General features: G+C 31.6%; 1 protein-coding gene across 2 annotated transcripts in view; it reads left to right on the forward strand.

The window, feature by feature from the left end:
• LOC113521068 (apolipophorins) overlaps positions 1–14,846 on the forward strand; it is a 49,287-nt gene that overhangs the window by 15,264 nt on the left and 19,177 nt on the right. For both annotated transcript variants that reach the window (XM_026906503.3, XM_026906504.3), the window contains exons 6-29: positions 551–743; positions 1,820–1,980; positions 2,404–2,474; positions 2,833–2,998; positions 3,081–3,263; positions 3,347–3,499; positions 3,606–3,753; positions 4,407–4,527; positions 4,819–4,981; positions 5,195–5,392; positions 5,789–5,968; positions 6,120–6,657; positions 6,802–6,975; positions 7,553–8,115; positions 8,411–8,540; positions 8,651–9,026; positions 9,544–9,769; positions 10,406–10,560; positions 11,250–11,409; positions 11,692–11,916; positions 12,323–12,501; positions 13,083–13,194; positions 13,920–14,076; positions 14,605–14,774. In XM_026906503.3, the coding sequence (XP_026762304.2) occupies positions 551–743; positions 1,820–1,980; positions 2,404–2,474; positions 2,833–2,998; positions 3,081–3,263; positions 3,347–3,499; positions 3,606–3,753; positions 4,407–4,527; positions 4,819–4,981; positions 5,195–5,392; positions 5,789–5,968; positions 6,120–6,657; positions 6,802–6,975; positions 7,553–8,115; positions 8,411–8,540; positions 8,651–9,026; positions 9,544–9,769; positions 10,406–10,560; positions 11,250–11,409; positions 11,692–11,916; positions 12,323–12,501; positions 13,083–13,194; positions 13,920–14,076; positions 14,605–14,774 (4,902 nt within the window). The remainder of the gene's footprint in view (positions 1–550; positions 744–1,819; positions 1,981–2,403; positions 2,475–2,832; positions 2,999–3,080; positions 3,264–3,346; positions 3,500–3,605; positions 3,754–4,406; positions 4,528–4,818; positions 4,982–5,194; positions 5,393–5,788; positions 5,969–6,119; positions 6,658–6,801; positions 6,976–7,552; positions 8,116–8,410; positions 8,541–8,650; positions 9,027–9,543; positions 9,770–10,405; positions 10,561–11,249; positions 11,410–11,691; positions 11,917–12,322; positions 12,502–13,082; positions 13,195–13,919; positions 14,077–14,604; positions 14,775–14,846) is intronic.

The following is a 14,846-nucleotide window of genomic DNA, read 5'->3' on the forward strand; positions in this document are numbered from 1 at the left end:
GAAAATACGCATTTAATTAATCAATTGTTGTTACTATTATTCAAATGCAATAATAGTACAAATAGTAGACTGTCTTATGCCTGAGTCAGTTATTTATTTGTTAATTTTATTAATTTTAATAAAAATACTACATTAAAACTATTTTCAAAGAAAAAATTTTCAAAAAAGAAGAAAGTTTTCAATTTTATTGTATTATTTTATGTTTTTTACTTAATAACTCTGTCAGTTTTAAATTAATTTGGAAAATTCTTTCTTTATCTGAAAGTATGTATTTATATATTGGTTGCGTAGAAATTTTACTAAAATCAGTTTAATAGTTTAGTTTTTTGATAAAAAAAAAAACCGATTTTGTCACAATTGCAATTGGTTTTTGTGGGCCACAATTTTGAATTATTATTTGGTTTAGTACTCGTAAATTCTATATTATAATTTACTAAAATATTGGAATTTCAACTATAGGTACAATGTTGTTTTTTCCGTTCATTGAAATATTTTTATTTTATTTTAATTTATGTAGAGTAAAACTTTAGTGTACCATATTTTATGGCAGGAAATCAAGAACAGTCAAGTCCTCCGCTCCATATTGAACGTGGAATCGAAGGTGAACCATGGTGTCCCAGAAAAAGTGGCCGCAACTGAGGAGTACCTGTACAGACCATTTTCGGTTGGCGACAATGGTGCTAAAGCGAAGGTGTTCACCAAACTGACACTGACTGGCAAAACTAAGGCTGGCGGTGCATCCAGTATGTATTATTCTTCTATATATTCATCACTGTTCTTTACAGCGTGGGTAGAGAGAACAGTGTCAATTCTGCTAAAATATCGTATTATTTTAAACACCAGTTTCGAAGACACTTTTCCTCTCTCAATATTGTAATGACCTTAAAAACATGTATAAACCATCATATGGTTTGCTTTATATCTATATAAACAATGATAATATTATATTACGAATTTAAAAAATATAATAAGCATATAGTAGTAACAGACTACTGCAGTAAAAATGTTGTTATTGTAATTAGCTGATAGTTCTCTAACCAAAATGTTAATACTACCATAATGCAACATGGCATCGATTACGATATGCCATAAGGAACTGAGCTCGGCGTTTGTACACATTTTTCATAATAGAATGAATAATAAATGTCATGAGTCAGAACACAACAGACAGACAGGATACATTATGTTTCCTCCAAAAGATTACATTAGAATAGTAAAAAATATGGACGCTATCGCTGAAAACGATAAGGGGCTAAAAGCAATAGAAAGCAGTATTCTATACTATCTCCAGTTTATCAGTAAGCGTGGTCGTATTAATAAATTTTTATTGAATATTACATGACCGCTCGTACAAATCTTGTACGTCTTTGTTTGTGATTATCTTTGTTAGTAAAAAATGTTGTCGACTGTTCATTGGAAATTTGTATAAAACAAATTTCTTAATTATATCCTTTCTTTCATTCATTATTTTTCGTTCAATATTTAAGAGCCACTCTCGTGTCAGAGACGTTTATGCTATTTGCAACTTTCTTTCAACTTTATCTTTTATCAAACTACTTGATATTTTTAAATTTATACTTACAAAATTGTTTACAATCAGAATTAAAACCAAATCATTAAATTAAATTATCAACCAAAACTACTAAATCTAGAAAGTTAAAATTTTGAACATAAATCTATTTCATAAGGTAAGTATCTGCTAATGAGGGATTTTAAAAATTTAGTACAAAGGGGAAACACAACATTATGCATACAAAGTTGGAGAAAACAACTAGTAAAACAAATATTAGTTGTAAATTTATAAAATTTACTTTTGTAGACAAATGCACACGTAGTCGAACTATCATCTTCGAGAATCCCCATGGTGCTGCCGTAGACAGTAATGCCGATGCCGCCGTGGCTGGCGTCAAGGAAACAGCTAAGAACCTCGCCAATGAGGCTAACTCCAAATCAGCTGGACTGTTCGCTCAACTAGTCAGGGTATGCATAAATATAATATTTTTAACGTATAACATTTTATTGTTAATAATTTTATGTGTATCTCTTAAAATATAAGTAATGATTCAAGTGAAATCAATACGTAATGATTCAATTAAAATTGTTATAATATTTTAATTTCCAAATTAAAAATTTAAAACTGCATATTGTATCTCATTGTAAAAGTAGATTACTAGTATCTAAAGCAAAATAATAACATTTTGTAAGTTTTACATTAAAAATAAATGTATTAAACTATTAAGATTTTTATTAAATTAGATATTTAGATAACTAAATAAAAAAAAAAATTTGGAGAAAACTTGTGAAGGCACTTATAATAGCGAAACATATTAATTTGATTTAATATGCTGGAAAAATGAATTTTAATAAATTGCACACTAATATTAATTTTTTATTTTATTTTAGATTTTCCGCAACACGAACAAAGAAGATTTACTGAAGGTATACAATCAAGTCAAGGGCAACAATTTGGAGAAGTGAGTATGCAATTTTTTATTCAACAAATTAATATTTAATCAGAAAAAACCCCATCGGAGAATAATACAACTTGATGAAATATAATTTTAAACTATAATCATTAAATATCCAATTTAAACAGCTTCATTGAAATTGATCATTTTGTTGAAAACTACGATACTATAGACAGATTCAAACCTGTATTAAATGGATTATTATTAAAAGAGTATATTTGTACATGCCATATTTCCTCAATTATATTAATAGATATAATAGAGAAAATATGGCATGATTAAACTCTAGCAACAGAAATTATTGAACATTTTAAAATTGCAACTCAAAAAGATGCGTAACAGATGACTTATTTCACTTTTTCAGACAAGTATATTTGGATGCTCTATTACGAGCTGGCACTGGCTACAGCATTGAGGCCTCCGTGTCTATCCTCAAGAGCAAAGAGCTAAGTCCTGTGGCTGAACAATTGGTGTATCTCTCTCTAGGAAACGCCAGACACGTCAATAGCGAAGCTATTAAAGCCGCCACTGTTAGTATAAATCCCATTAATGTTTTAAATTCTACTATTTTGTCACCATATTGTTGCAATTAATGACATTTTTCTCTTGTAGGGTTTATTGGACAATCCACGTATTCCTAAAGAAGTCTATCTTGGAATTGGTGCACTTGCTGGTGCGTACTGCAGGGAACACAACTGCCATACAGTAAAGTCTGAGGGTATTACTGTTCTGAGTCAAAAGCTCGCTGCAAAATTACAGAATTGCAAACCCAAGTCGAAGGTTGAAGAAGATGTTGTAAGTCTCATTTCACAAACTAATTTAAATAAATTCGCACAAAACATTATAGATTCCATTTTAAATTTCATTTCTTCTTGCAGACTGTGGCTGTTCTTAAGGGCATCCGTAACATTCGACACTTGGAAGACAGTTTAATTGATAAGTTGGTCAGATTCGCTAACGACAACGGTATCAAGCCCAGAGTTAGGGTAGCAATACTAGAAGCATTCCAAGCAGATCCATGCTCAGCTAAGGTAACTTGCCATTACAATTAATAAAGTTGTTATAGTTTTAAGCAAATTACCTAATTATGCTATAAGACTTTTACTTGTATGACTTAATTGAAATATCTCTGTACAGATTAAGAAGACCGCCTTAGAACTGTTGAAGAATCAGGAACTGGATTCTGAGATACGTATCAAGGCATACCTCGCCGTTATCAGCTGCCCATGTGGACACACAGCCAATGAAATTAAGAATTTACTAGAAAACGAGCAATCTCAACAAGGTAATTTATAAGTCTATTTATTTATTTATAAGCCTTTTTACATTCACTTTTAACATAGATTATAATAAAAATGTACATTGGAAATGTACAGTTTTATTGAGCTTTTTTATTTCTTCATCTCTACTATTGTATTCTTAACAGTTTTTCTTGCTTTATTAACGAGAAAATTTCACTGTAATACTGCATGTTTAATAATATATTACCATTTACCTTTTTTGCTATTGCTAGAACTAATAAATAGATAGAGTACTTAGGGAATTCTTGCCCTTATCTGTTAATTTCGTGATCTACATTAGATGCCAAACCATTAATGGCAGTAACTGATAGAAAGAAAAGTATCTTAACTGAATTATTATGATCATTACAGAATTCTAACACATTTCGGTCGCTATTATTATTAATTAATTACATAAATAGGGGACTATTACATAAGTAGTCATTAGCGACAGTACCTTCAAATGTGGTTTACATAGCCAGTATTTTTGTAACTGTTCTTAAATATCTTGCAAGCACCTACCATCGTCATTATAGTTGTCATGTATTTGTCTTGAATTTATTGTATCAGTAATTACAAATAATACATTATACATTATATAAATAATTTGTCTTGAATGAATAATTAAGGATAATTCAAAATTATACTTTTCAAATAGTTGGACGTTTCATCACATCGTCTCTGCGCCACATCCGGGCATCTACGAACCCTGATAAGAGTCTTGCGCGTCAACACTATGGGCTTATTCGCACCCCTAACAGATTCAATGTCGACGACAGGTTTGTACTTATTTTCACTTTTTTAATAACATTATTTTAAATTGAAAACATAATTGCAAATAAATTTTCCTTCCAATCAAATTAAGAAAATCATACTATTAATTGAAGATTATGAGCAAATTTATCAAAATCTGTTTCAATGGGTCTTTAATTAGTATTAATTTTATGTATAAAAAAAAGTTTTATGATACAATAGAAATTATTAAAAAAAAACTTTGGTGAATGTTGAAATCAGTATTTCATTTAGAACTTTTAGAAATCCAGTAACTAATACTTCATTCAATTTTACAGAAAATATTCCTTCTACCGCGAGCTTTCATATAACATTGACTCAGCGGGCGTAGGTGGCACCGTTGAACAAACCGTGATTTACTCACAAGACTCATTCTTGCCTCGATCTGCTGCCCTCAACCTTACCGCTGAGGTCTTCGGACACAACTTCAACGTTCTTGAGGTAAGTTAATTGAATATTTTAAGACAATTAATAAAAAAACTGCGAATGCTAACCCGCCTACCAAACTTATTAATGGCCTACCTACCTACCAAGGGGGAGACTTATGTTTAGCAATAGACAGTCAAAGGTTTTTTATTTAACTTAACAATCAACTAAAAATATTATGTAAAAAAAAATATAGCCAATATGTCAAATGTGCTTATCAAATTTTAGGTTGGCGGACGTCAAGGAAACCTTGATCGTGTTATAGAACATTTCCTCGGACCAAAGGGTGTTTTACGTACGGAAAACCCACAGGAAATTTATGATAACATCCTAAAACAATACGAAGAATCTAAGAAAAAAGTACAAGATGGACTATCTAGAGGTCGTCGCTCTGTTAAATCTGAAGTGGACAACTTCGACAAGCATGTAAGTAAAATTTCAGATATAATATCGATGCAAAATAAAAAGACACTAGTCATGAACTTTTTTATGATCTCTGAACTAAAAATCATGTTATGTATTCAATCAAGTATCAAAAATAAGAAGAGACAAATTATGATAAATAAAAAAAAATTAAGTACTAAAAATATGATAATGGCTTATTGTTTGTAATAATCATTTATGATGAGATAGTGATAATATTTTTGGAGTATCAATACATTAATGTCAAAAACAAAAATACAGTTGTTCACCATAATACAAGATGATTAGGCATAAATCGTACTAATTATAATGTTATATGTTTTAATAAATTTTATAGTCGCCAACTATAAAACTTACTAATAATATTGTCTTCAACATATATTTTTTTTATCTTTTTAGCTGAAAGCGGAATCTGCACCGTTCAACAATGAACTGGACTTGGATTTGTATGTGAAACTATTTGGCACAGACGCAGTATTCCTTTCACTTGGAGATGACAAAGGTTTTGACTTCAATAGGGTTCTTGATCAGTTCTTGAGAATCGTAAACACTGGTGCCAACCAAGCCAAGAACTTTAAGGTAAAAACAATGAAAAATCCAATTAATAATTTAATTATTAACTAATTTTTTAAAGACCTATCATTTTCGCTAATAGAAGCTGAATGTAGTATTTAATTATTTTCAAAACTTTAAGTATACGGGGTACTAATTTTTTTACTTTAATTTGCAGCAAGAACTTCGCGCAAATCTGTTATTCCTTGACGCTGAATTAGTTTATCCAACTGCAACTGGTCTTCCTCTGAAATTAGACCTCGTAGGAGCTGCCACTGGTCGTGTCGATGTGGTGACCAATATTGATTTCAACAAGCTCTTCTCAGGGTCTGAAGATCGTAAAGTTGAAATTAAACTTGTACCCAGCACCGATATTGAGGTTTCTGGACTTTTCTTGGTAGACGCTAATGCTGTAGCAACTGGACTCAAAGTGATTAACAACCTACACTCATCCACTGGTGGTCATCTAATCGCTAAGTCAATCGAAGGTGGTCGCGGATTTGATATTCAATTTGGATTGCCCATCGACAAGCAAGAAATCTTAACTGCGTCAAATGACATAGTGTTCTTCACTGCTGAAAAAGGAAGGCAGGAAAAACATATTCCAGTGAAGATTGAAACTACTAGGAAAGAATATTCAGGATGTTTTGACCAACTTTCCGGTGTATTGGGGCTTACACTCTGTGGCGAAGTGTCTATACCATTTGCAGTATCAGGTGAGGATAGTTACTTATTCGTATTATATCAAGGAAATATTCTCTAATTTTATAACAAAAATATTCAGTTTAAAGTATGTACATATATAATATATTGCATGTTAACTTATTTATTCCTTAATAAATATTTTTAAATATTCACAGGTGAAGAGGCTCAAGCGTCTATTTCTAAATTCATCTCCCGCTACCCACTGACTGGAGCGTCCTCAGTAAAATTAGTTTTAGAAAAGAACAACTTGAAAGGTTATCATATCAAGGGTGTACTCCGTGGTGATGATCCTGAGAGAAAAGGATTCGAACTTTTGTTTGATGCTCAAGGTAAGAAGTTTGACCATCTCTAGTTTTCCTTGCGAAATCGTCTTTTATAGACGTTGCATTTTTAGTTTTAGATTTATCATTATATGGTAAATAACATACATTAAAAATACATAAACTTGTACAAAAATAATAATTTGTTATCAATACGTATATCTAATATAAGTATATAAAGATATGTAAGAAAAAATATTATATGGAAGCTTTATGAACGCAATAGAACCCAAAACAATTATTTTAACAATTTTTGTCTGTTTGTCTGTACGTTTGTGCACTCTAATCTCAGAAACAACTTAACTAATTTGAATGCGGTTCGCTAATGTATTTCGGTTTGCTCCATTTAATATTGTTTGTTTTATTTCAATCGGTTCATAAATAAAAAAGTTATATCAATCTAAAGAATCACATATGAAATGCTATAAAATAACCCATCAGTTGAATTGGCTGAAACTGTGTTTATTGTATGTATTAATTTTGGAAAATGTTGTCTACTCGTACGAAGCTGGGTCGGATCTAGCGACCCGTTTTGTATTGTTTTCTATAAATTTCAATGAATTACATAATCGGTCATTGCCTGCAGGTTCACAAAACCGCCGCACACAATTGAGTGGAGAGTACGTGAACTGCGCAACCGAAAAATCAATCAAACTGAATTTGGACTCACCAATTAAAGTTGTTCATGGACAAGTAGCACTTTACACTAAACCAAGCGAATACACCGTCGTAGTAAATGGAAAATTAGATGCTGCCGAAGTATATGCGAGAGTTGGATTCAACGTACAAGGGAATGAAAAACGTAGTGTCTTTAGACCCATTATTGAATACAAACTTCCCGATAAAGGCGACAAACAAACTCTCAAGATCAACGGAGAAATTGTTAGGGAAGTTTCTACACCTGTAACAAAATACACAATTCAGGGATTGAAAATCGATATTCCTAACTCTAATGAATGTGTTGATATCAATGGGCACCTTGTTACTCAACCAAGTGGTGTGGAACTAGACCTTAAGGCGCAGAAAGGTGAACATAATGTGTTACTGAGTGGTTCAGTGAAAAACAAAGATGTACAATTAGAATTCCGTAATACTTTGAACCCATACGTGAACTTCAAGCTCAAGGGACACTTTGAAAATGGTGAAACGGTATGTCATATATATTTGAATTTTTATTTTATTTATGCAGTAAATTTCGGTAATGATTGTAATAAATATTTTCTTCTCTATTTTTTATTGTACATAAACTACTCCGTACGGGTAAACGCAGTATAGAGCGACCCTTTACTAGATAGACAACCTCAAATGGATTGTAGGAATCAGTTGATGCAAGTGATAGTTCCCTATGACAATCTATGAGAAAGTGTGTGTGTGATGAGTAATGGACGTTATGATGATGATGATATAAATATAGTGATAAAAACATGTATTTCTTCTTTTACAGATCCACAACGACTTGGATATTGTTGTAGGCGGAGACCTAAACAATAATCAAAACCGCATCTTGTTCAACCAGTTATTTAAAAACTACAAAAAATCAGAAACTGAATTCAGCGTTATCACTAAGAACAAGAGTAAGTAATTGGAATGATATAAAATGTAATAATGTACAATGAATTATCCGAAATTAATTCTCGTCCATTTGCAGTCCCTAATTATATTTATTGTTAATATATTTTTACAGTTGAAATAAATCCTATTGACTTTAAAGTCAGGGCTGATGCTGAAGTTGATCCCAAAAAGGTTGACGTAGAATTTGAAGCACAATACGCTAAAGATAAAGTGGATTTGGAACTTAAAGCACGTTCACATATTAAACAGCCTGATGACTACAGCTTGAAATTAATTGCTAATGTAAACGATAAAGGATTAGAAGTCTTCTCAAAGAGAGACTGCTTGACTGATGAGAAATCTAACTTCGAAAATTATGTTACAATTAAAAACTTTGGCAAATACGAGCTGTCTGGCGTGGTGCTTCATAAAAATAAGCCCAATGACGTCGTTGTTGGAGCTGTTGGTCATTTTAGAGTTTCGGGTGGCAGCAAGACGGAAGATATCAAGTAAGTCTAGACATTATTCTTAATTATTATAAATCTTATATTTATGTTTCTTTTTCTTTACCGCAATCATGTTAGTGTAACGATCTGACACAATACCTGAAGTACTTAATCTGTCGATGACTTCGATTTTATCTATTTATTATAGTTTGAGTATTTTCTATGTATATGTATGTACAAAAAAAAAATGGATTATATAGAAAAATAACTAATTATCTGTAAGTGTGTTAGTACTCATAATGCTGGCTTTGTTCAGTTAGAGATTTTATTTTTACACTAGCTGTTTTCCGTGGCTTTTCCAATGTGAAAGTGTATTCAAAGTATCCTATGTATTAAAATAGTATATAACTTACTTGTGTAAAACAAAGCAAAAGCAAATTTCACTCGAACCTATTCAGCCGTTTAGACGTGATTGAGTAATAAACATACAAACTTTCACATTTATAATATTAAGAGGATTTTATTTACTAGTTTAACTGTGGCTAATATTTTTTTTATTAATTATTTAATTGTTCATTAGGTTCGATATTGGATTCACCCAAAATGAAAACCAATATTCGTCTCACGCCAAAATATCTTCAACCCGTGGCGAGTTTCTCGACTACTTACTGAAAATCTCACACGGAAGTAATCCAAATGGTCAATTGAAACTGATCTTGAGAGATACAATCTCTGCTACCGGCCAATATAAAGTAACTGATGCTGATGGCAAAGGCAATGGTGCTATTATAATTGAATTCAAAAAGGTAAGTCAAAAATAAATTTATTAACTGAATATTGGTTGAATTAATCTAAGATAAATCAACTGTACTAACACAATTAATACAGATAATATTTTTTATTAAAAAAAAGCTACACGTCTCGAGTTTTGCAACTAATTCGTCAAATATTTCTTTTTCGAAAGAAACAGGTATACAAATAACAGTAATAGTTACAATTGCCTCTAATATCACTTGAATTTAACCTGACAAACTTTAATAATACTTCGTTTGTTTAAAGTCTTAGCAGTTTCTTTATTTATTTATCTACCACATTTTATAAATTATTTAGACTTATAATTTCATAATTATGTACATGTAAATTGATTTGATTATTTACAATGTTTTTGTTTAATTTTGCTACAATTAGTATGCGTCTGACTGCCAATATTGGAGAATTAACTGCTACTGTTAGTACCAGAAGTTCTACAACCGTCCATATTAGTCTCTGACCACTATTCAATCCACGTGTTGAAAACATGTGTCACAAAGGTCGTGAACCTCTATATGAGGCGTCTTCAAGTCTAGTGTTGAAATATTTCTAAAACAACTAACCAATGATATGGACTTTCGCAAAATAACATCTTGTTGTATAATAAATTAACATATAAATAATATTTTTAGCTTCAACGAAAGATCAAGGGAGATGTGTCGTTCGTTGCCAAGGAGCCAGTGTTCAGTGCTGAAATCGATGTTTACTTAAACTTCGAAAAGGACAACAATGACAAAGTACACTTCACCACCAACACAAAGAGAACCGCTAAGAGTTTAGATACAAAGTAAGTAATGATCAACAAATACACAAGAAAAATAATACGTTTAAGATTTTACTCTACAATATCATCTAATATTACAAACAAACACACTCCTTTTTATATCCAATGAGAAGTAGGAGACTTTGTATAAAAGTCGATTGCTTGGGTACTACTGTCCCATTCGTGTTTCTACCGTGAAGCAGTTGTGTTTGCATGGCTGTGTTTTGGTTTGAAGGATGGGATATGGCGTGAATTTACTGGGTACAGAGGAATAACACCTGAGTCCTCAGGAATGGCAACGCATGGTGGTATCATGGGCGAAACAGTATACTCTGTTATGTCCATGGTACTGCTCATGTCTATAGGCGACGGTTACCACTTTCCATCAGGTGGGCCGTCAGCTTGTTTGCCATTCTAAGTTATATATAAAAAAATATAAAAGAGAAAGGGGCACATTTAAATAAGCGTTAAATGTAAATATAAAACGCTACTGAAATTAAAGTAAACCCATCAACCCGTGTTGATTTCATTTTAATATTGCGCTTATTGGTAAACAAAATCTATGACATGATCACTCAGTATTTTAAATGTAGGGTACCTACAAAACAAATTATTACGTATATGATTTTTTACAAAACATCTCGTCATTCACAATCGAACTCTCCGTTTTGCTGAATAAACGAGCTTGTTATTTATATATGTAATTATTTCAGGAACAAAGTCGTATACGCTGGTAAGCATTCAGAAGTCAACGTCCGCACTGATGGAGATATTACAGAATTTGGTAAGAGCAGTGCTAACGTCGAAGTAGTGCTGCCTACAGAGAGGTGTCTCAGCTTCAAAGTTAACCGAGACGTCACCGTCAAGGATAACGTAAGTAGCTTCGCCTTTTGACTTTTCGTCATCGTTATTTTTATATACCTTATTATCATATTCATATACAAAACAGATTTCAAAAATTACTGTTTTTGGAATATAGAAATCTTTAGCTTTTGTTTTTATTTATTCTGAAATAAAAATGTTTCAAAACATGTTTATTGGAATACTAGTTGTAATGTAAGTTGGCAATGTTTTTTGAGCTTTTTATTCCAATTGATAATTTTCAACTGTAACTTTACCATATATAATATAAAAATAATTATTGTATTTACCTAGGTTGCTAATGGTCACATCGAAGCGGTACTTTCTGATGCAGCGAAGCGTGGTGGAAAGGCATCTCTCATCAGTTACAAGGCTAAAGTTACCAACACTAATTTAGAGAAGCAGATCATCCATTACGAAGGACAAATAGAGCTTAAATTGAAAGAGGGCAAACAGTTGCAGAATGCCATCGTGTTAACAAACGATCTCGCCGGAGACAAATTCAAATATAACTTTAAGGTAAAATATAAAACTGAATTGATATTGTTGTTCCCTTATACTTTTTCATTTTCATACATCAGAGAGAGAGACTTTTTATAAAAGTCGTTTACTTGGATACTTCTGTCTCATTTGTATTTGAGAATTACTTATTTTTGTATGGCTGTGATTCGGTTTAAAGGGTGGGATATGGCAGTAAATTTACATGATACAGAAGAATAACACCTGAGTCCTCAGGAAGGCAACGCATGGAGGGTATCATGGGCGAAACAGTATACTCTGTTATGTCCATGGTACTGCTCATGTCTATAGGCGACGGTTACCACTTTCCATCAGGTGGGCCGTCAGCTTATTCGCCATTTCTAAGTTGTATAAAAAAAAAAACTATACACATGTTTACAGAAATTCACATAGGCTTTCATTTCAGTATGACATAACCGGTAACTTGCTTCCGAAACGGTTCACTGTATCAGCTCACGGTACATACCTTGACTCGGAAGAGATCGTCGATCTAACATACTTCAGCAAAGGTAGCTATGGTGACAACATTGGCTATGACATCAACGGAGAATACGTAGTCAAACTACTTGACAAAGGAGAGAAGAAGTAAGTTGGACTAACTTAATTTTTTAGATTAAAATTAAATTTCTATTTCTTATGAATAAATCTAGGATGATGATGATAGAACCATGTGATGGAATTGCACTGATAGCATTACGACTTAGATTATGTTCCACAAAAACACAATCGATTTAGATAAAATTTCTATAGGATCTATTTGTAAGTATATCCCTTTAGATAAAAAAGAAATTTTCAAATCGGCTTATAACCAACGAAGTTATGAGATAACAAACTTAAAAAATACAACTAAATTTAGAATCCTCTTTATTTTTGAAGTCGGTTAACAAAAAACAATTTAATCCTAATAGTATCCATAGATATATCTAGATATATCTATATTCTTAATATATATATATATATATATATATATATATATATATATCATATAAATAATATATATATTAAGATGTCTCTACAATTGTCAGTGTAAAGATGTTCGAATGATTATTACTTAATTTTGCTTAAACGCCTTAATGGATTTAAATGTAATTTAGTAACATACAAACGTACATCAGACAACGCCATAAACCAACAATATTATTATTTTTAATTTTTATCTTCAACAGGTACTACGACTACTTTGTGGTTAAATTCATAACTCCATTTGAAAAAGCTCACGATATTAAGTACACCTCCTACTTCCTGTACACTGAACCAGAAAACGGGGAAAAATCCGAGGTATGTTGAAATTATATTGTATATTCAGAAAAATAGTAATAATTATATATTCTCTGATTTTATTTACCAAGATGTGAAATATATTGGATAATATATATGTAGTTTATACTTTATTAGTATAATAATCCGGCTCGAAGGACCATGTGAATATGGCAAAGTCTTACTACTGACCAATAAAGGCTAATTATAATTCGTAGAAAGAGAATGTCATCGCATATACTATGCTTAATGCTTAATCTTTGTTAAATTTACTACATTGTTGTTTTTATTATCAGGTTTTAACCCACAGTTAAAGTCTATATTGAACTAATGATTTGAATGTAAAAAAAATTGTATTTATTTTTCCGGCATACCTGTTTTTCAAAATACCAAATAATAATTACAATTACATTATGAATTTGAATATGTTAATTATCACCTTTACCTAACTTATATTTCTTTTTATTTATTTATTATACTTTCTTTATGAGTAATAATAATATATTATTTATTTTATTTTATTTAATACATTATTGTACACAATAATTTTACATAAAAATATAACAGAGGTTTATGTCCAGCAGTGGACGGATAATGGCTGAAATGATGATGACGATGACAGAGGTAAGCAAATGTACAAAGGCGAGTTTAACTCTAAAAGAGTTCTCTTCCAGCAACATCCAAAGTCGAAAGGGCCAATCAATATACTTTCAATTACTAATATAAATTTATCTTTCTACCAACAGTACGACCTCAAACAAGCAGTGCAAGTGAATGCTAATGAGTACAAGTTCGATTCAAAAGGCTATGTCGCTGAAAACGACGGTGGTGTCAAGCTGCACCTACTGGCGCCTCATGTGGAACCCTTCAACATTGACACCAAATACAAAACTCATTCTGAAGGTATATATAACGAAAAACTATTATTTATTCTGTTATCTAATTTACCTATCATTTGCTGTCCAAGTGACTAATTATATTATTTAAAATTAACTGACATATTTATAAAATAGATAGATAGATAGATGACCTTTATTACCAGTATTAAGAAAGTGAAAAATTTAAACAACAAAAAGAAAAAAAGAACAATTAATGTTGCTGGTAATAGGAGCCGCCTCAGTTGTTGCTATATATATGTACAGCTCTAGCGATATGTACCTATATAGCGCTGATTTTCAGGCGGCCCCTTAACTTCTTTACCTTTAGCATGCGTGTGGGTCGCCAATACCTGATTATAGTTTACATATCTGATTTTCCATCACTGAATCTTCAATATTTATTTCCATAATAATTCTAATATTTTTGAATGTGTGCACTTTATTAAAAATCTTGTTATCATTTCTTATCTACTGAGACAGAATCTAGAGCACAACAATTGTAAAAATAAAAAACTAAAACAGTTTAATGATAATTTTAAAATGTTTGTATCAGGTGAGAAACACGTCGGTAACGTGGAAGTGAAGGCGCAGTATGGTAAAGGAAAATCTGTTAACTTGGTGGTGAACGGTGCAGCAGCGCCTCAGGAGTACGACTTGGATATCAAGGCGAATGCGCCACAAGCCGAGAACCTTAAGAAGCTGGATTTGTCTCTTAAGACCAAGGTAAGGTTATTTTTTTAAAATCTCTTCCAAAATCATTATAACCATTCCAGATTTCATACGTTATCAATCCTA

Source organism: Galleria mellonella, unplaced genomic scaffold, assembly GCF_026898425.1.
Source record: "Galleria mellonella isolate WM207_F2 unplaced genomic scaffold, CSIRO_AGI_GalMel_v1 utg377, whole genome shotgun sequence".
Lineage (NCBI taxonomy): Eukaryota > Metazoa > Arthropoda > Insecta > Lepidoptera > Pyralidae > Galleria > Galleria mellonella.